Source organism: Aotus nancymaae, unplaced genomic scaffold, assembly GCF_030222135.1.
Source record: "Aotus nancymaae isolate 86718 unplaced genomic scaffold, 86718_ANA_hifiasm-v0.15.2.pri h1tg000031l, whole genome shotgun sequence".
NCBI lineage: Eukaryota > Metazoa > Chordata > Mammalia > Primates > Aotidae > Aotus > Aotus nancymaae.
In genome coordinates this window covers 1,299,529-1,321,618 of record NW_026988444.1, presented here as the reverse complement: position 1 = coordinate 1,321,618, position 22,090 = coordinate 1,299,529, and the positions used below count along the sequence as shown (strand labels likewise).

Here is a 22,090-nt window from a genome sequence, read left to right as displayed (position 1 = left end):
TTAGGTGATCTGCCCACTTTGGCCTCCCAAAGTGCTGGGATTACAGGCATCAGCCACTGTGCCTGGCCCATCACTCACTTTAAAAATCATCCCACCACCTATCTTCTCCTTATATTGATTGGACACACGTAAGTTCCCTTTTCTAGTATCTTCTATGTCATGAAACATTTCTGTGTCAGTTCCTGGTCCATTCCTCCCCTCTCTCTCTGCATCCTTTTCCTGGTCCCCTCACACCTTTTGCGGACCTGGATTTGGCATTTTGTCACTCTCTTGCAAACTTGACGTCCCCCTTCTACAGACCTCCTGCCCTCCCTTTCATGATCTCACTTCATCCTTGAAAGATCACCTCTTTCTTCATCCTTAACTCGCACAATCTGCAAAGCAGAAACATGCACGTCTGCAATCAGCTCTTTGCCACCCTCTCTTTTCTGATAATGCTCACCTATCATCTCCCTGACTGAAACCTCACTCGACAGGATTACAAATCAAGGAACAGCCAGGGGCCATGGGCTGTGCTCAGTCTTCTTTCTCACTGACCCCCCTTTTTCTGGAGTTCCTGACATTGCTGATGGGCACCACCATATTGTAATATTTTCCCCCGGGTCTTCTGAGATGCTTGATCACCCTTGAAGACTCACCCAGATGTGAGCAAGGTATTAATCAGGGTGAACGAAAGACACGTGGACAGTTACATGGACTCACAACTCACTGGAAGAGTCCCTCCGAAGGGGTACTAAGTGCCATGAACCAGGAGGAGGCCTGCAGTGGTCAATCATGGAACTTTTACCTCTGGCTTGCCTTGTTCAGTATTCAAAGTTTTATCAATGACTTAGATAAAGACACATAAAGTCTGGTCACCAACTTTTGAAAGGGAGGAGTTTTGGGGGGACGGCAGATAAACCAGGGTTTTATCCCCATCCCCAGCTTCTAAAAAGAGAAGGATCTCTGAGCTGAAATGACAACTCAACTGGTGAAATGCATCACACATGACTAGAATTCCTTCCCTTGGACCCCAACAGCAAGTGAGGTTTGGGGGAGATTTATATGAAAAGGCAGAAGGGCTGCAGTTAACAGTAAGCTGGGAGTGAGGCTGCCAGGAAAAGTGAAGGCTGGGGGTGTGTCATCTGCAATGGCGGGGAGGTGCTCCTGTCCCCATCCCTCAGGGTGTGACCAGCAGGCACCACAGAGAGAACCCAATGCCAGGGACTGCTCACTGGGGACTCTGAGCACTGCAGACGGAAGAGGGATGACACCTGTTCTGGACGCCCTGGAGTCAACCCAGGACAGAGAAAAATGGTGGAGACTCTGTAAGTGGAAGATTCTGTCCCCCTCATAATCATCTGTAGATGAAGCTTGTGGGTTCTGCTCCCTTGGGGGTTTCAGGTCCTTGAATGTGGCCCTTTCAGAGGGAGACTGGTGGGCATTCAGCATCCCACAGGTGGTTGGGAGCGTCCTTGCAACTCTGAGATCCTACGGAGAGTGTGTTCTCAGTGTAGGCCACTTTGAGCAGCTGCAGAGAATCCTGTGTTGAGATCTCCAAGGCTCCTGGAGAAGGATCTGTGATCAGCTAGCAATGTCTACCCCAGGGCAAGGCGGGGTGACCTTGGAGTGCCTGCCATCTTCTCACTGCAATTACAGTTCTCGTTCCAGCTTTCTGACCGCTGCTTCTCTTTCTCCTCCCTGGTTCCTCTGTGTGTGGCCTTCAGTGAAGGCAAACTCCAAGTTTAGTTAATGGTCCTCCTTCCTCCTCCCTCCTTCTTAGGGGGTCCTTTACTTCAAAGCTTAGAGAGTCACTTCCTACAGATGTGCACCGTTCTCATATGTATCTCCAATTCAAATATCTAATTGTTTTTGGATTTTAAAATATCTATGGATATTCTGCGAATACTTTGTCATCACATCAAATTTAACATGCATCACACAGATTTGACAGAATTTTCAAATGCTCCTCTTGGGGTTCTGTATTTCTGTTAATGATTATAATGCTATTCTAATAACAAAATCTCAAATCACCTGGATTCCACCATCTCCCTCTTCCCACTGCTGTCTAATCAGTCACAGCCCTGCTTAGCAATATGTGCCAATCCATACCCTTCCATTTCCTTCTGCTTTCAGCCCCTGCCTGACTGTGAAGCTGACTCTGGTCCAGCTCTAACACTGCTCTCAGTTTACCACGTAAGAAGTTTGTTCTGTCGCTCCCCTCTCTTCTCCCTTGTTTTGGGGGCCTGGCTTCCCTTCCAAGCTGACTGCTTCACAACACAGCAGGCCACAGTGAGGCATGATCTCCAACCGCACCCTCCTCCCTTCTCAAATCAAATCCATGAGCTGAAACTAGAACTGTGAGCCCAAAGTGCTAAAAACCTGCCAAAGTGAAGGCTACCCTGAGAGACAAACCTTCACAACAGATGCTACAACAGATAAGGTCTTAGGATAGGAAACATAAACCCAGGGTCCAGCACCCAGCAATCCTGCAAGGAAAGGAGCCGGGGGGGCCCAGGTCTCAGACCACCCTTGGCTTCTGGTATCTTCTCTACGGGAAAGCTTCCTGTGGACAGAAACCAACCACATCGGAACTCAAAACCAGAGATCCCCCAACATACTGCAAACAGGACAGCAGATTTAGATCCCAAGTATTATCGATACTGGCCGGGCGTGGTGGCTCACGCCTATAATCCCAGCACTTTGGGAGGCTGAAGCTGGTGGATCACCTGAGGTGTCAGGAGTTCAAGACCAGCCTGATCAACATGGTGAATCCCCATCTCTACTAAAAATACAAAAATTAGCTGGGCGTGGTGGTGGGCGCCTGTAATCCCAGCTACTCATGAGGCTGAGCCAGGAAAATCACCTGAACCTGGGAGACTGAGGTGGTATGTAGTGAGCCAAGATTGTGCCACTGCATTCCAGCCTGGGCAACAGAGTGAGACTCTGTTTCAAAAAACAAACAAACAAAAACACGCACCAAAGAAAAGCCCAAAAGTATTACTGACACATCATTTAAAATAACTGCGGATGAAATGTTTAGATGAATAAAACACAGAATCTCCTAAATTTTCACGCAACAGGAGACCATTAAACGTAACCAAGAAGATCAGAAAAAAAAAAATAGATCTTTTGGAAATATAAATTACAGTTAAAAAAAATCAAACCTTGATTGATAGACGGGCTAGGAGGAGAGCTGAGGAAAGAAGTGGTGAGCTGGAAGACGGACGTGAAGCTATTGGCTGACACAGGAGAAATGAGAAAGAGCGTGGCCACCGTGAAAGAGAAATGACAAGGCGTGGAGAAGCAGCAGAAGGTACAACACACATCTAACTGCCAGACGCAGAAGGGAGGGTTTTACAGGAATGCTGGGAGATACCAGAGGCATAAATACAGGAAGACGATATTTACCCAGAAGCACAATGAAGAAAACTATAGCAGAAGTTTATGAAACTGGAAAACCAAAGGCAAAGAAAAACAGGATCTTAAGAACAGCCAGCAAGAAGAGACAGATTGCTCTTAAACAAATATCCAGACAGATCACAGACCTCTTCAGAGTGACAGAGTCGCAAGAGAGTGGAATAATATCCTCAAAGAAAGTAACAGCCTAGACTTGAGATTCAGAAAAACTCTCTTTCAAGAACAAGAGTGAAATACAGGCCAGGTACAGGGGATCACATCTGTCATCTCAGCACTTTGGGATGTGAGGTGGGAGAACCGCTTTAGCCCAGGAGTTTAAGACCAGTCTGGGCAACATAGTGAGACCTCATCTTTACAAAATGTTTAAAAATCAGCCAGGCACAGTGGCTTGCACCTGTAATCCCAGCTATTTGGGAGGCTGAGGTGGGAGGATCATTTAAGCCTGGGAGATGGAGGCTGTAGTGAGCTGTGATCACTCCACTGTACTACAGCCTGGGTGACAGTGAGACCCTCTGAAAGAAAAGAAAGAAAACAGAAGAGAAGAAAAGAAAGAAAAAGAAAAAAGGAAGGGAAGATAGAAAAAAAAGGAAAAAGCGGAATGTATTTTTGTACAAAAAAACCCAAAAATGCTTATTACCAATAGATGTCCACTAGGGAAATTAGTAAATGATATACTTCAGGAAGATCTTAGAAGGCAGGATTGTAAAAGATGGGTTGGTGAGCAAATGAACTGATAAATATGTAAAAAAAAAAAAAACCCATAAATCAAAACAATACTGAATATGACTGCTAATGGCAATGTCTACCACGGGAAAGGTCAAAATGCTGGAGAACGTGGGGGTGGCGGTGAGGACGTGGGAGTTATGATGTCATAGGGGCCTTGCACTGCTCCACAGGGGGAGGTTAAAAACTCACTTCACATGTTGGTAAATTAGGTCGATGTGTCTACATGGGAAACTTCTACAAGAAAAGAGGTCGAATGTGCAACTTACCAACTAGAAGAAAGAAAAAAAATTAGTAAGCAAAGAAGAAGGACTAGAACTTCTTAGCCAGCGAGGAAAACAACTCCCTTACCTTGGACAGAGACGATCTATCCCTAAACCCCACCGTGTCCCCAATCCTAAGGGTGAGATGTCAGAAACATTCCTTTGAACACCCAGTTACAGGATTCTCAAGACAAGGATACCCACTGTAACTGCTTTTTTCATCCCTGCTACCTCGTGTGGTAAGACCAAAATAAGGAAATAAAAGACCTAGAGGTTGGAAAGGAAGATAAAGACTGTCAATCACAATGTATATGACTATCTTCATAGAGAACCCCAAATCACCTACAAATTATTAAAAATAACAGCAGTTGGTCAATGGGCAAGATATAAGATTAATACAGAAATATTAACTGCATTTCTGTACACTAGTAAACAAAAATCATATTTAAGTATGCCTTCATAAATAATAGACATAAATTTTATCTGTGAGGTAGAAATGGAGAGATACAAAGACCTGTGAATGAGCTAAATACTTCCTTGAAAGTAACGACATAAAGAACCACTTGGCATCCACAGCCGCTCACAAGAGGTGGTAAAGAAAAGACTCCACACTTTGCCTGAAGGTGACAGATTAGCCAGAGTCTGGGGGTGGCCTGCTGAGGTTCAGGCCTCCTCTCCTGGAGAATGAAACCCTGGCTAATTGACTGATTACCATGAAACGCCAATAAGGCTCAACAGAGTAAAGAGGAAACAGACACAAGACACCCCATGACCCAGGCTGATGGGCACCAGCTTCAGGAAAAGGCGTGGATTGTGAAGGTCAGCCCCATGAGAGGCCCCACTGACCCTGGAAATCACAGCTAGGCTTCACATGCCAACTAAGAACCAACTGTGCAACCCCAGACTCATTTAAGATACTCTTTCCTTGAGTGGGAGTCCTGTGCAGTAACTCTAAACCTGGAAAGGCACAGAATTATAGAAATAATGAAGAAGCGAAGACAGGAATCGCAATCTCCAGGACCAACAGCTCTATGCTAAAGTGCAGTGAGCAGGAAGCTATGCCATCTCTGTGATCCCTGGGGATGGTCTGTCTCTGATGTGTAGGAAGCATGCACAAAGGCCCTGTGGTCACAGGGCAGGTCTGAACGCCACGCTTTCCTGTGTTGGGCAGCAGTTCACCATGTAGAGGGATGCTGATGAGCAGTTCTTTGGAGGTTTTTGTTTTGTTTTGACCAGATGGTTCAGCCTAGCCCTGGAGAAGCAGATGATGACCCCTGTCTCATCAATGCGGGGTCCAGCACCAGCTCCTAAATCAAGAGGCAATGGCACTGCTGACCCTAGGCTGGCCTCTCCCAGGCAGCCTGTTATGATGGGGACCAGGGCTAACGGTGATGCAAACATCTGGGATACCTGGAGGAGAGAGACTCAGTCTGCCCTGGGGGAGGTGGGACAGAGGCAGGAGATGGAACCCTTCATGCGCAGCGCAGAGGCGGGCCCCAGCATGAGGGCTACCCTGTGCCTTCTTTTGTATTTTCAGGCCCTGAAATCTATGACAAGGGTCTGAACAGCTGGGATGCCTTGCTTCCTGAGTAAGGATTAACATCTGAGCACAGAGTCGAATTAATCATACCAACACTGCCGAGTAGAATCCAGATATGCTGGGCCCATGTCTTTCCAAGGATCCTGTCTTTATGTGGCCTTTTTAAAATTTATTTTTATTTTGAGGGAGGGTAATATGTGAATACCCATACTCAGAGTTTCAGAACTAAATTATATCTGCCATGTGACTTTTCTGTGCCTCCCAAGATTAAAAAAATAAGCACAAGGATTACAGAGCAACTGCACAGTCACGTTACATACAACTTCCAGGAAGAAATCTGCTTAGCTGTAACAAATCTACGGCATGGAGTAATAAATACAAGAAATGAAACCACCGGGCTCCAAATTCTGTGTCAGGCACAATGCTAGGACTTTACAGCCAACACCTCGTGCAATCATTTTCCTCTCTTAAAATGGCAGCAATCTTCCTCCACTTCCTAAACACAAATTAACATTAAAATAAGGAGCTCTCCTTGGGAACCGAGGATGGTGCAGGGGCCGGAAGGGTCTCCCAGTGGCTTCTGTTATCTTCTCTTTTTTTTTTTTTTTTTTTTTTTGAGACGGAGTTTCGCTCGTTACCCAGGCTGGAGTGCAATGGCGCGATCTCGGCTCACCGCAACCTCCGCCTCCTGGGTTCAGGCAATTCTCCTGCCTCAGCCTCCTGAGTAGCTGGGATTACAGGCACCTGCCACCGTGCCCAGCTAATTTTTTGTATTTTTAGTAGAGACGGGGTTTCACTATGTTGACCAGGATGGTCTCTATCTCTTGACCTCGTGATCCACCCGCCTTGGCCTCCCAAAGTGCTGGGATTACAGGCGTGAGCCACTGTGCCCGGCCTCTGTTATCTTCTCTTATTCCTCAGGCCACGAGAACAAGATGGTTGGGCCTTTTGAAAGTAGTTTCCCCAGAAATCCCTCAACGGCGTGTCTTACTCAGAATTCTAACTAGGGTCAAGTCATCCCACTGGGTCAGTCTGGAGAATGCTGGGGGATGTGGTGCACAGAGGCAGTGGTCCTCTGGGCCTTCCATATGCCACCTGATGGGTGTCTGGCTCTCTGGCCAGCACAGGGAGCAGGGATGGCTCCATCTATGTTGGCCAACTGGAGCACATGGTGCTCCTGGCCGCTTTGATCAGTCCTGGTGGGGGCACGTGATCACATGCCCTTCAGGGTTTTGCATCTGAGTTGGGTCCACGGAGAGCCTTCCCCTCTCACCTGGGACCTGTCAGGACATGGCCCCCAGGTGCAGGTGCCTCTGGCCCCTCCATGGGAAGGAAAACTTCTGCTATCAGGCCACTCCCCATGGACAGGTATGAAGCTGCCACCCAGCAGAGTGAAGCCAGGGATGGGAGGTGGCAGGGAGCCTGGTGCCTCTGAGGTCCCTGAGGCTCCACCTGGTTGTCCTACAGTTGGTTACATAAGATGTCCGTCTGTCCGTCCGTCCGTCCATCCATCCATCCATTCATCCATCCGAGACAGAGTCTCACTCTGTCATCCAGGCTGGAGTGTAGATGCATGATCTTGGCTCACTGCAACCTCTGCCTCCTGGGTTCAAGCGATTCTCCTGCCTCAGCCTCCCGAGCAGCTGGGACTACAGGTGTGAGCCACCGTGCCCGGCATTTCTCTTTTAAAAAATTGGATTTCTGTTGTTACTAAACCCAGTTCTGACTAATCCAGTAGAGAAGACCTATCCTGGTGATGATCTCCGATGTGCTGCTCTGGTGACTTTCTTAGGTCAACACCTAGCAAATCTCAAGATTTAATCTGAGTTTACACTTCAGTGGCATCGCAGTGACCACTTACGCTCATTATGTAAACAGCAAATAGATTTTTGGACCCAAGTGTTTTCTCTTCTTTGGTGTGGAGAGAACAGGAACATGCTCCCCTAAGGTTCAAAGAAGAATTGTTAGCAGTTGATAGAGGCTTATTCGCATCACCAATGGCCCCGAAGGGCTGCAGCACATTACAAAGTGACACGTCGATGATGTTTTACTTACGAGCAACTAGATTAAAAATGACCAAAACAGTAATTGGCAGCGTGAGGCCCATCAGTCAGAGACAGAGCTGAGCATCACCCTCCACTGCCAGCCTCACTTCAAACGTGCCGAATGAGGACGTGCCTGCAAGGATGCCCCGTTCCCTGCTTTCCTTTTTAGGGGTGTCATTTCACTAATGCAAACTTCCAATTCATGGCAATTGCAGTGGCTTCTATTTCATTCACCGTAAAAACAGATTTCAGGTTGGAGAAGTTCCTGATGGTATATCTATTAAAAGCATGTTGAAGTTTCATATACACAAACAGCACAATTAATCCCCCTGCTCATGAAAACTCAAAATGCCACCACACCCCAAAGCCTGAAGGAACAGATGGTGTGCTGTTTCCCAGCGTGACATTCCAGGGCTTAGCTGTTTAATAAAGTTTTGTGATTGGGCTCACAGGGATTTGAACAGTTTTCTGTGTTTAACGGTTAGCTGTGGAAAGGTCCACTATAATAGTATTTTAGCACCATGAACCTGTCGAAATCAACCTGCCCAATTATTCCAAACGACATTAATAACACCGGATATTACACTAATTGTGTCCAGTTTCTATGCAGACGAGGCCCCATGGGGCTAATTTTGCCTCCTTAGGGGCAAGAAACTCAGCCATCAGACTGATTTCACAAGGAATCCCTCCTCATTACATGAGTCCGGGCTGTCAAACTTTTTTTTTCTTAAAGGTTAATGGGCCAATCCGTCATCAATTATTTTTTTGCGGAATTCTAGCAGACAAAGGGTTAAAGGGCTAAAAGCAGCTGAAAACCGTTTCACATTTGGAAGTGGCTTTCAACAGGAGGCACCCCACAAGGGTGCATTTGGGAGCGTGGGTGAAGGGGAGGGAAGGAGGGAGGGACAGAGGCACACACAGGTCTCAGGGAAGGGGTCTGTGGAAGAGGACAATCACACTGTGCCCTCGCAAAGGCCAAGAGGACCTGGATCTGTGTCCCAAGCTACGACGCGAAATGGCTCAAAACTGCCAATGTGTGCAGGGGCGACACCGAGATGTCTCTTTTCTGAATTTAGAAGGGCTCAACGAGCATGCAGAGTCACTCACTCCAAGTTCTTCAGTGACTGGATGAGAATCTGGGTCCTGGGAGAGAGCTGGTTCTCCCAGGGAGCCCTACAGCCTGAAACCCAGGCTCCCAAGGCCCACCAGTGTTCTACCCACAAGGCTAAGCATCCTGCCTGACACATGTCATGACAAACCCTTGATGAAAATGAAATGTGATATCGCAACAGGGCAGAGATGACACGTTCAGCATGGGGGATGGGTGCGTTTGCTGCATGAAGAGTCCAGGATCTACGAAGCACAGAGGCCTCCAGACAGAACCCTGAAAAACGGCAGGACAATACAATAGCCAAGGCCTGTGCAAAAAATAACCACCTCTTCCACTCTTGACCTTTGTAGAAGAATTGGGACCTTTGCTTCAGGACACACCACAAAGGCCCAGTGACCACAGCAACACGGACCCTTACCTGCAGCCCAGTCTCTTTTCTTTCCCCCGATTTACAACTGAGTTTTCACTATGGGTTCGCCCAGTTTCTGTCCGAACTGGAGCTCCTACTTTTGGGGTTCTCTCTCTTAGAACCTACTTCCCACTCTGCCATCGATGACTGTGCCCATGAGCGGCTCACTTCATCTTTCTGATCTCAGCTTTATCTGCAAGGGAGGGCCAGGCTGGACCACGGATGACGAAGGGAAGCTCTCTCTCCTTTTCTTTTACAAAGAGACATTCCTAACTGTTCCTGAAGAGGCTGGTGCAGCCCCAGAATTCCTCTTCACACAGTTCTCCAGCAGCCGCTGTCGATGCATCGGGGTTGGAATCTCAGATGGGATGTGCTCACTACCTTGTGATGTCCCTCCCTCCACCACGACCCACACCCTAGGAGGCAGTGTGTGGCACTGTCATGCACATACCCAGGCCTTCATGCTATTTTTTGAGTCACATTTTGTAAAATCCTCCATCTATTAGATAGGCATGTGGCTTAGACATTCTACCCAATTATTACAGAAAGTGCACACATTAAGATGACAGCCAGAACACACCATTAAAAAGGGGGTTTTTATTTTCAAATTTTCTCCCATTTTTGTAGAAAAAGATGGATATGAAAGAAAGCGTGTTGGCTGGGTGTGGTGGCTCACGCCTGTAATCCTAGCACTTTGAGAGGCCCAGGTGGGCGGATAACTTGAGGCCAGGAGTTCAAGAGCAGCCTGAACAACGTGGCAAAACCCCATCTCTACTAAAAACACAAAAAGCTGGGCGTGCTAGGGGGTGCCTGTAATCCCAGCTACTCAGGAGGCCCGAGGCATGAGAATCGCTTGAATCCTGGAGGTGGAGGCTGCAGTGACTGGAGATCGTGCCACTGCACTCCAGCCTGGCAACAGAGTGACACCCTCGGTTTAAAAAAAAAAAAAAAAGAGGAAAGAAATCAAGCAAGCCTGCAGAATACAGACCAGGGTTGTGCAGAACAAAGACCTATGGAAGATAATACATAACACTCACCCCTTGCCATACTCGAGGAGCTAATTTTAAACAAAAAGAAAAGGTAATCATAAACACATACAGTTAACAGTTCTCAGGTAATTATTTTTGGAAGCTCTGAACTTGGTCAGTATCTTTGTTTAGCCAAGAAAGCCAACAGAGGGGTTGTCCTGTGGCTTAATTTAGAGGAGTGTGATTAACTCTGTGACGAAGCAAATCCCCAGAGGTAGATTACAAGCTTAGGAATATTTAACTACTAAATGTTACCACGAGAAGGTTCTCATGACAGACACAGGACATTTTTGTTTTTCAAACATATTATAAAGAGTTGGGATAGCAGTTCAACAGCCACGTGTAAAGAAACTCCATTCTAAAGCTTTGGCTTCCAGAACTGTAGGGCGCCATATGTGTCTTTTTTATTTCATTATTATTTTTTTGAGACAGGGTCTCTGTCACCCAGGCTGGAGTGCAGTGGCCTGATCTCACCTCACTGCAACCTCCAACTCCTGGCTTAAGCACTCCTCCCACCTCAGCCTCCGGAGTAGCTGGGACTATAGGCATGTGCCAAAACGCCTGGCTAATTTTTGTATTTTTTTGTAGAGATGGGGTTTTACCATGTTGGCCAGGCTGGTCTCAAACTCCTGGACTCAAGCATTCCGCCCACCTCGGCCTCCCAAAGTGATGGGATTAGAGGTGTGAGCCACTGCGCCTGGCCCATGCATGTCTTAAATTAAGAAAATACTCCAAAACAAAGATCTTGGGGGAAAAGAAAGTTATCTGACCCCAAATTGAAAACATCTTGCAATAGGGCAGGGGCGGTGTTGATGTTTCCCTTGTACTTCCTCCGCCCAGACACCCTGTGAAAGCTCCAGGCCAAGCCTTCAGTTTAGAAAGAAAGTAACAAGTGTCACGTGCTGCAATTCCTCACGATTTATCTCGTTACTAAGCGGTAGCCGTTTGGTACTCATCCTGACACACTCCCCACGTAGCAGAGGTACCCTCGGACTCCTAATTGTAGGAATAAGTGAGCACGGCCACGCTGGGCAGGCCTAGGGCGGCTTCCTCTGCTAGAGTCCAGTGTGGCCATCAGGAGACCCAGGCCCCCGGGCTTACCAGGAACCTTCAGCGGCACCCTCCACTGTCCACGGGCGCTTCCTCTCCTGGGTGCTGCTCAGCGCGAGGTGATACTCAAGACTCATCCTTTCACAAGTCGGGGGCTAGAAAAATGAGCAATCTTGCTTCTCTCCCCAAAACGGCAATTCTGGAGTTATTCCCCATGCAAGGGTTTCCCAAATCTGAAGTTATCTGCATTAGTTTGTCTTTGAGACAGAGTCTTGCTCTGTCGCCCAGGCTGGAGTGTAAAGGCTCACTGCAACCTCCGCTTCCCAGTTCAAGTGATTCTCGTGCCTCAGCCTTCTGAGTAGCTGGGATTACAGGCGCTCACCACCACACCCAGCCAATTTTTGTATTTTTAGTAGAGATGGGATTTCACCATGTTGGCCAGGATGGTCTCAAGCGCTTGACCCCAGTCACCCTCCTTGATCTCCCGAAGTGCTGGGATTACAGGCACGAGCCACCGCGCCTGGCCCATCTGCATTAGTTCATTGGTGCTGCTCATCACTGAGGAGGGTGGCTTTGGCCAGTCTGCTCTGCGCTGATACATTAAAAAGGCCTACAGAACAGTCCCGCAGATATTCTCCATGGAGTCTTTGGGTCATTTTCCTATTAAATAAGTCTGTAGAGCAATTTAATAGCAGCCAGGGCAGTCAGCTTCACCATGTGCCCGGCTCCGTGGGAAGCGCCTCACAGGCTTCACTTCATTTCTTCTTCAAGTACCCTTCGAGGTAGGTTTTACTGTCTCCACGCGAGAGGAAGGTCAGATCTAGAAAGGCATCCCCAGCCACACAGCTGGGAAGCGGCAGAGAGGGGAGGAGACCCAGGTGTGTCTGACTCTACAGTGCACGCTTCCAGCCAGATTTCTACAACTGACGATTCTTTTCAGATGACAGCAAATGGAAGCAGGAAGGGTAGGTTTAAAAGTCTAGAAAAAAGACTTTTAAACTCTCCTATGCTTCATGAGCAACATTTCCTATCAAACCTCTGTTCCTGGCGACATAAACAACATTCAAGCACTGGAATTTTCTTTGAACCGAGACGATCTGGGTATTTGAGTAGTGGTGCTTCCGGTCCAGGTAAGACTAACGCAGGGCCATGTCCCATGTCTCTCGGTGTGTCAGCTCGCTGACGCCTCCCACAACGCTGTGCGAGTATCATCGCCTCAGTTTATAGGTGGGGAAACTGAGGTACAGAGAAGACACATCAAGAAACCAAGGTTAGAGCTAAAAACTCGTGGTGTGAGACTGACCCAAGACCACCTGACTTGAGAATTCAGGGTTGAGTCTGGTGCCCATGCCCGTCTCTTGCAAACAAGAGCAGTGATTCAGTGTGAAAGAGAATGCCATCTGAGCCTGGAGAATGCTCACTGCTCAGAGCAGGTTCAGGAAGGCAGCCTCAGACAGTGGGGACCTGCACAGGGCCTTCGGGAGACTGCTGGGGCATTTGGCGAGGGCCTTGACCGACACTGCAGTGAGTCCTTCAGGAAAAACATCATTGGTCACACACTGTCAGGCAGGGCTGCCTTCTCCCTCTGCCGGCTGTCTGCAGATCTGAGGATCATCTAGTCCCCTCCACCGGTCCCAAAAGAAGCCTCTGCACGCACCTCACACTCAAGTCTAAGAGCACTACAGGCTCTGCACGGAGCCCCGTCCAGGTGTGGGCTGCTGCCTCCACCTGGAATTCGAGCCCCATCTCCTGGAGAGTTCCTGGGGCTCATGCCTGCCCTTCTCCCAGGCTCGGCTTCTTCTTTTAGCAAAGGAGGAAAAGACCTCCCTCTGCTAGGGGTGCATGAGAGGATGCGGGAAATTGCTGAGGTTGCGGTCACTGTGGTTCCTGTCCCATCCCGCAGACCGTGATGCCTGTCCTGACCTTGACATCAAATGCAGTTCTGCTCTCCACAAAGCCCCCAGGGCATCCGGGGCCTCTTCCAGAGTTCATCTTCCCGCCTTCTGCGTGAGATCCTTTGTGCAGCTTCCTGGACTGACTGAAGTTCCCTGAGGCCAGTGGGCAGGTGCACCCTTATCCCCTCCATTTGCCCCAGCACCCAGCATAGGTAGTGGCGCATCCCGGCAGGGATGTGAGAGCCAAGAACAAGGAGGCAGCCTACCCAACACTCAGCAAGGCCATCATTCTCAGGTGTGGGCCTGTAATTTGTTTATGAATGAGATGGAAGTCTCAGAACTGTGACAAAGAATATGGGTGGTGGAGGGAAGGGCCCACAATACAGGCCTGCCCACATCTGCTCAGAGAAGCAGCGACCATCGCGGCTGTTCAGAAGAGGCAGGTGTGGTTCTGACTGCAGGCCTGAGGCCGGAAGCTGGACCTGTGATGAAATCTCCAAAAGGAGGGTTGCTCTCTCCCCATGGCCATGCCTACGCTTGGAATTGCAGTGTCTGGGACACTGGGTTCCAGCGACCTGGCCCACTGTGGTGAAGAAAAGCACCTAAAACAGAGGTTTCCCAGGCCTGTTGCTGGGGTAAGCTCTAAATCCACAGCAATGGGCCTTTATAGACAGGCCCAAAGTGGGACTTCAGGCCAATACTGAATCTGGCTAACACTTGGATGCAGGTGTCATCACTTGTGCGGAGACGCCTAGCTTAAGTACTCATTCTGGTGCCAGGAACGGGCTTGGCACCCCAAGAAATGCCCCCTTGTTTCCTAACACCTCTTTCCTGTATTTATGTACTGGAAGTACATACTCTTCTGCAAAAACAGAGCGCTTAAACGCTCTTGAAGAGCCCATGTGTCCACCCACCTCACAGCGGGGGACACCGTGATCTGTGCTTAGCTGTACGGGGCAGGCGAGGACTGAGGAGGAGTCTAGGTTTGTGTGGTTCTGCCCCGCAGTGCAGCTAACAGGGCCTCCCTCTTGACTTTCCTCCTGCACAACGTCCACTCTTCTGCTACCTGGCTCTCCTTGTTCTTTCTCCAATACATTTGAAGTTGAACATTTGAGAGTCTAGCCTCAGTTGCCTGATACTTAGATCTTTTTCTCCCTTGGGCTGGGAGAGGGCTGCTAATTGGAGGACTGTATCAAGACACCTTCCCTCCCACTTCCCAGGCTTCCGAGATGGAATGAAGAAATTTAAATTTCACCTATCTTGAGAAAGTTGATTGATAAAAAGCAACAAAAGTTTGTACGTTGGGGCAACAATAGAGATCCCAAGTTTCTGTCTCAGCTTCAGTGACAGCCATAATGGACTGGCAAAAGATAAAATATTTCTGTTTTTTAATCTTGTCTGTGTGTTTCCCTTCTAAGTTTTGTTGGTATCCACTCCTGACATCCATCCACAAACTCCTTCCACGTGGATCTGCGAGCAGGTCCAGAGTCAAGGGCTCTCAGCACATGTTCTGGCTTGGGTACATGCTAGCCTGTTCTGCAGAAAATCACTGCAGTTATCAAGATCCCAATTTTCCATCTGTAACACAATACCTACCTTGTAGGGGAGTGTGAAGATTAAAATGAGTTCATGTAGTCCAGGGGCCGGAAGAGAGAGGGGAGATACAAGAACAAGGGGTCCCGAGACAGCCGTAGGCTCAAATCTTGGCTCTGCCTGTCTCTCTGAAACCTCGGTCCCCAGGAGAGTCCCAGAACAGCTGCGTCCACTCCTGGCTCCTGTCAGGTGGTCTCCTCTTATTCCTGAAACTCAAGTTCTTGCTCTAGACCCAGGGAGGGAGCTCTGGTGTCCAACCTACTTGGGAGTGTTTTCTGGGTGCCTTCCAGTAAATCACTCAAGTGGACCACGTTAAAAGATACTCCATTTGGGGATGGGTATATTAGTGTAACACTGAAGACGTCAGGTTAAAACAAAAGTTAAAATGTTCAGGATGCAAATTTTCAAGAGGTCATTTTATAGACAATGAATATGTGATAACATCAAATGTCAAAAGGCTGCAAATCAGAAAGGTATTTGGTAATTATTTTATATAATTTGATGAATTCTATAATCTACTATATTTTTTCAGATGGTGTCTCTGGCTCACTGCAACCTCGACCTCCCAGGTTCAAATGATTCTCCTGCCTCAGCCTCCTGACTAGCTGGGATTACAGCTGCCTGACATTATGCCTGGCTAATTTTTAAAATTTTATTATAGACAGGGTTTCACCACATTGGCCAGGCTGGTCTCAAACTCCTGACCTCAGGTGATCTGCCTGCCTCAGCCTCCCAAAGTGCTGGGATTACAAGTGTGAGCCACCATGTCTGGCCTGAATTCTGTAATATATTAAAAATTGTATGAAAATGAGATTGTATATACACAGATATTAATCTTAAAAGAAACCCAAAGTAAATAAAGAATGCTGTCTTTTAACTGAAAATTCACAAATGACCTTGAACACCAAACAGAAACTTACTATATCTGAGAAAAATGTGATGGACAACTGGATATATACAATCACTACTTCATAACCCCAGGAATGCCTGTCGTAGCTACTAACAGAGGGACCCCAAGTTCACAACGCTATCCAGTACTGGCAGATTTCAGAGTGGAATCCACACTCTCCGCCCCTCCGAGGTGCTGGGCAGAGCAGATGCTGTGTATTACCTGAGTAGCTAAGGCAGAGAAGTTCACACTTCTGCAAATCCTCACTCCTGGTTCTGCTAGGTCCCGTGTCACCCACCAGTGTCTCCAGGAAGGCCCATCAGCGAGTCTCAGGGAACCGTTTGCCCTCAAGGCTAAGGAGGTATGCCCCCTTGCCATCCCCCTAATTTTGTGTACAACTGCATTTGAAACCAGACTTTGCAATTTTTTTTTAAGATTGGAAGTCAATAAACAAATTTGTTGCGATAAACCCACATGCATACAAAAATAAATAAAAATCCCAACTTGATAAGGACACGGGGGAAGAGAAATGATATGCAACCTAAGTTGAAAAACATTTAAAAAACGGTGAAAAGAGTTCACTAATACCCTTTAAGATGCAACAAAAATGATACTAAATATGACCGTTTCTTAGATTCTATTCTTTTCTTTCATTTGGTATTTCTCGAGTCCTTTGAAAGAAGATACCAACGAGGCCAGGCTCCAGTGGTATCTTAACAAACAATTTCCCCTTGAGAAATGAAAAAAAGAATTAGGATTAAAAAATGGTTCTTTAACAAGCCACAATGAAACTGGAGATTTGTTTCCCCGACTTTTTTCTTTTTCTCTTTTTCTTTCCTGGCTGAGAGCAGGGCTTTCAGCAGCAAGACAGGAGTAATTGTGAAAGAAAGAAAAAGACGATGGTGATATAAATCAGCAAAGGTTAATGACCAGGATGTGAAGAGAGGGACTTGTTTACAGAAATAGTGTGCAATTTAAAATTTACAAGAGATTTAATGCCACTGCTTGGCAATCGCTAAAATCAACAGCCCAGAAAACAGTGACATTAAGAAAAATATTACAGTTATAATAATCCCCAAATAAGTCAATTAGTGTTAGGGCACGAGCTCGCGATTACTTGACCCATTTGGCTTTCACTTAAGTGAAAAAAAATTTCCCCCTATTATACCAAGATCGCTGGATTGTGACCTGCTTTGCATCACACGTACTATACCCCCGCCTCCCTTATGTGTGCTCGGGCTGATGGTGGTGGTTTTCCTTTGCCTGGCATCAAAATAATTCTGACCCTTGACATTTGTAATCATAAAAAAAAGGCAATTTATAATTGTGTTGTTCAAATGAAGGTGGGGGAAAAATTCAATCTGCTATTATACAAAAGCAATGACGGCTGTCTCGGTGAAAACAGCAACGCAAGTCAATTTGTGAACTTTGGCACCAGACGACCTTTAGAAACACAACAAAATACTGAATTTACAAGCAATAGCAGCCCATGCAAATGGCCCGGGCCTGCTTGCCTGTGGATTAGAGCTGCAGAGAGCATTATGGAGAATGCTTCCACAAAACAAATTAAGACTGTTACTTAAATGTCACGGCACACTATTGTATTTGGCTACAGATCATTACACCTGATACTAACACTTTTAAAAACTGTAATAACTTGGGAAATATTACACTGAGTGCCCACATGTATAAAGGAAAAGAAAAAAGGAGAAAATAGGTTTCTGAAGTAATTTAAACATCACTACGACTGAAGGGAAAGGTCAAAATTTAAGTAAGCTGAAAGGAACATGAATGGTAAAATAAAACACACAAACAAAAAGATGGGAAGACCACAGGAATGACTCTGCAAACACAATAAGGGAGCATGCGGCACTGGGCAAACTGCATTTCCATGCCTGTGTCGGAAAGGAAGGGGCGGGCAGGGGTGAGGCGGGAAGAGGCGGGTGGAGGCGTGGAGGCATTACCTTCGGTGTTGGTGCTGCTGCTGTATATATTTCGCAGGCTACCAACACGGTTTAGTTTCCATGCTTTGCGTTTGGCTGCATCCCGAGAGCAGAAAGGGGAGAGGGGAAAAAGAGAGAAAACAAAAAGGAAAAGAAAACAAATGAAAAGGGGAGAAAAAAAAGGTCAAAGTAGCACGTGATGTTGCCAACGAGCTGTCTGCGCGAAGCGGGTGGGGGCCACGGGGCTCCCTGGCCCGAGCCCTCCAAATCCCACAAGGCGGGCACAGAGGAACTCAGGAAGGGCAGAGGTGTACCAGGGTCATCAGTCTGCATCTAACTGTCAAAGAAGCTCCCACGCACAGAAGTCCACGTCGCCCTTGCTGGATACCATGAGTTCTACATTTCTCTTCAAAGAATCAGTATGTTAGTATGTTCAGTTCTTCGTCCTCCATTTTAAAGTTTAACTTCCTTGTAGTTTTAGTAAACAACCTTTTCCGCCAGTTCTAATCAGCAGTTCACATCTGTTCCCCTGGTCATCTGCTCTGTCCTGATTCAACCTGATCACGTGCTTTGACCTGAGACACCCCCGGTCACCTGCTTTGACCTGAGTCACCTTTAGTTACCTGTTCCATAGCTGTTTTTCCCACCAAACCACTCACCCCGCCACTCTGGCTCATATCCCTGCTCTTTAAAATAGCCAATCAGAATTAGCTTAGACTGTGTGGTCCAACCCTAGTCAACAGGGCAACGACACAGCAGTAGGGACTACCTGCATCAGGGATAAGAACTCCCTTCCCTTCCCGGGTTCAAGTGTGCACTTGCCATTGCTCCATCTGTGAGACGCACCCTTCTATAGAAGCAAATTGCCTTGCTGAGAAAATTTATATTCAAGTGCTACTTCTTTTGTGGCACCAAAAAATTGACATATAACACACCCTGCTTGGTTTCACATGTGGCTACTCAAAACAGCACAAAAATTGGCCTTTGTCTTGAGAAATGATGACACCCTCTGAAAGAGCTATGATGCCAGTCACCATAAGCCCTTTGATTTAGCTAAATATTAGGAACATGTCAAATCAAGAGACCCTGATTATTCATGCCTATGTGTTGCAAAAGATAGGTTTTTAAAACCAAGAGCTGTTAGAAGTGGAAGCTGTTTTCACCAGACACATTTTGATCCAGGCAATACCTATAGCAGCAAAACCCTAGTGCCATTTTGCTGTCTTGAAAGTAGGAGTCCATTCTCTTTGACACTTAGGAGAGTTGCAGGCTCTCAATGGAGCTCCCAGGAACCAGAAGAGCAAATACCTCCTCAAGTTCTCAGGAAAAAGGACAAAACACCAAGTCACCAACAGTGGGATGCTGGGTTCAAAAGAGAACCAAGAGGGTGCAGCAGGCCCAGCATTCAGGCTGTGTGCAGTGCCAGCTGGGTCACTGAGATGGGACCCCAACCCTCCAGGGACACATTCTCTACCCCACCAGGCTCCCAGCCTCCCAAATATCAACTCAGAAATGCTGACATCTGTGCAGGGAAGACATCGACTTCAGACGTTCTCTCTGCCCTTTGGGAGATATTTTATAAAAACCAAAGAGTTAAATAGGGTGGCTGAGGTCTTCAGGGAAACCCAGGGAAAGGCACAGCCCCAGATCACAGGGCTAGAGGGCTTGGCCAGCTGTGCAGGCAGGCACGCCAGAATGTTTAGTGGTGGTCACAGTCATTCACCTTCTGAAGAAGGGGTCTCACAGGACCATCTGTCTCTCTCAACTTCCACAGGCAGGAAGAGAAACCAGTCCAAGCTGTTTGTTTAATGTAGGTGAGCAGCGCTTCTCCAGGACAGGTGGGCCTTTCCATTTCCGCAGGCAGGTCTTAAGCCTGCAAGGCAGGCAGCCAAGCTAGCCCTCTGGTTCCCAAGGTATGGTGTGGACAATGGTCAGCTCCCTGATCAACCCCAGCACGCTCCTGACTTATGATGGGTTAACTCTTCTTGCCTGCTGTACTGTTTGCGCCCAAATCCTCCATTTCAAACAGCACAGTTTAGGCCGTGGGTGTAGGTTCTGTGTGTGCATGAAGTTCTGGTGGCCAGAAAATGACCCAGGATGATGACTAGGTCCCTGCGATGAGTTTGTTGCGGAAATGCATCTCAAGTGCTTCTAAGCACACTGGATTTTGTTGTAGGACAGCACAAAACATATGCGAGAAACCTGAACCTTTAAGGAAGCAAACAAAACTGTGCAATAAAGCACTGTATACTCAGGATGCAAATTTTACGTTAGTCACGAGTAAAAACTCGCTGTGATTTAGCTGCCTCTTGATTTAAGGTGATATTAAGTTGTTATAACTAAACACATCTAACAATTCCTTTGCAGAAATCAACAAATAGGCCAGGTCCTCACTCCTGTAATCCCAGGACTTTGGGAGGCTGAGGTGGGCAGATCACTTGAGGCCAGGAGTTTGAGACCAGCCTGGCCAACATGGCAAAACCCCATGTCTACTAAAAATACAAAAAGTAGCTGGATATGGTGGTGTATGCCTATAATCCCAGCTACTTGGGAGGCGGAGGTTGCAGTGAGATGAGATTGCACCACTGCATGCCAGCCTAGGTGACAGTGATCACAGACTGGGGTCTGTTTTTGCGGGGGGCAAGGGAGGGAAAGTGGGGGGGTGGGGAGGTCGGGGAGGGATAACATGGGGAGAAATGCCAGATGTAGGTAACGGGGAAATGGAGGCAGCAAACCACATTGCCATGTGTGTACCTATGCAACAATCCTGCCTGATCTGCACATGTACCCCAGAACTTAAAGTACAATTAAAAAAAAAAGAAAAAAAAAGCGACAAATAATTTAGTAAGAACCAACCACTAAAGTAGCAGGCATCTGCAGTTTTGCAGGATATGAGTCTACACTGACTTTTTCACAGGCGAAGTCTTTCTCATGTCTGTATCTTCAGGTTTCCTCACTATCTACAAGGTCCTACTTAAGTATCTGTCTGAGGTAACCTCAGACCTGGGAAAAGGATCTCCAGGTACCCATTGTTACAAATATGCATGAGGAACGAAGGAAACCAAACCCATCACAGTTTTCAAATGTGTAATTTAGAAATGCCCGATGGATATGTACCAGGGGCCCTAAGCATAATGATGCAGAATTAAGCATGGCCTTAATCTTTTTTTTAGACAGAGTTTTGCTCTTGTTGCCCAGGCTGGAGTGCAATGGCATGATTTTGGCTCACTGTAATCTCCGCCTCCCGGGTTCAAGCAATTCTCCCACCTCAGCCTCCTGAGTATCTGGGATCACAGGCGTGCGCCACCACACCCGGCTAATTTTGTATTTTTAGTAGAGATGGGGTTTCTCTCCATGTTGGTCAGGCGGGTCTCAAACTCCCGACTTCATGTGATCCGCCCACCTCGGCCTCCCAAAGTGCTGGGATTACAGGCGCGAGCCACTGCACCCGGCTGAGCACGGGCTTAATTTTTAACTGCTGCAGCTCTGGTGTCTGGGACCGTATTTCACAAGTTCCAGAAAGAAGTTGGCATGAGGAGGCTGCACTCCCCAGAGTACAGCTTACCCCTTTCTGCAACATTTACATATAAATAGGCAGAACGGAGGCTGGGCACCCCTCGGAAGGGAGGGATGGCTGGCGAAGTGCAGGAAGCCTCTTTCTTCGCCCGCTTTATGCCTCGCATTTTTCACACTCTGCTCTCCCATTACCATAGGATATATAAGCGGGAAGTGAACTTGCAGCCTGGCTTTCTATTAACCTATTGATGAAATAATCCATTTTAATGTGTAAAATGTCATGCCTTTTTCTTCCTCTTAAACAAATGGATGTTTTCTGGCTGATACCAAGGTCCTGATATGTGCATCGGTCTCCTGGGGCATTGATTGCTCTAAGTTCCCTTGTTTAGAAGCTTCTCAGCGAGAAAATACAATCCTATTATCATCAATAACACTTCGGGTTATGTCTGATGCTGCTGCCTGATTTCCTTCCAGGGGATACGAAGACACTGTGCCACATGGAACTCGGAGGCTCCAACCTGATGCTGGGTGCCACGCGGCCACTGCCCACCACTGCCCACCACTGGCAGCCTCCCTCTGGTCTCAGGCCTTTGCAATAAAAGGTGGTTCTCAGGGACCTCAGGGGCACTAGCTCAAAAGACTAAACTTTCTGGGTCATCTTTATTTTAATTAAAATTTTTAGCAAA

General features: G+C 47.3%; 1 protein-coding gene across 8 annotated transcripts in view; it reads right to left on the bottom strand.

Moving 5' to 3' along the window:
• AGAP1 (ArfGAP with GTPase domain, ankyrin repeat and PH domain 1) overlaps window positions 1-22,090 on the bottom strand; it is a 631,299-nt gene that overhangs the window by 98,706 nt on the left and 510,503 nt on the right. For 4 of the 8 annotated variants that reach the window (XM_064383377.1, XM_064383381.1, XM_064383378.1 and 1 more), the window contains one exon: window positions 17,910-17,984. The exons of the other annotated variants lie outside the window; for them this stretch is intronic. In XM_064383377.1, the coding sequence (XP_064239447.1) occupies window positions 17,910-17,984 (75 nt within the window). The remainder of the gene's footprint in view (window positions 1-17,909; window positions 17,985-22,090) is intronic. 8 annotated transcript variants of the gene reach the window in all.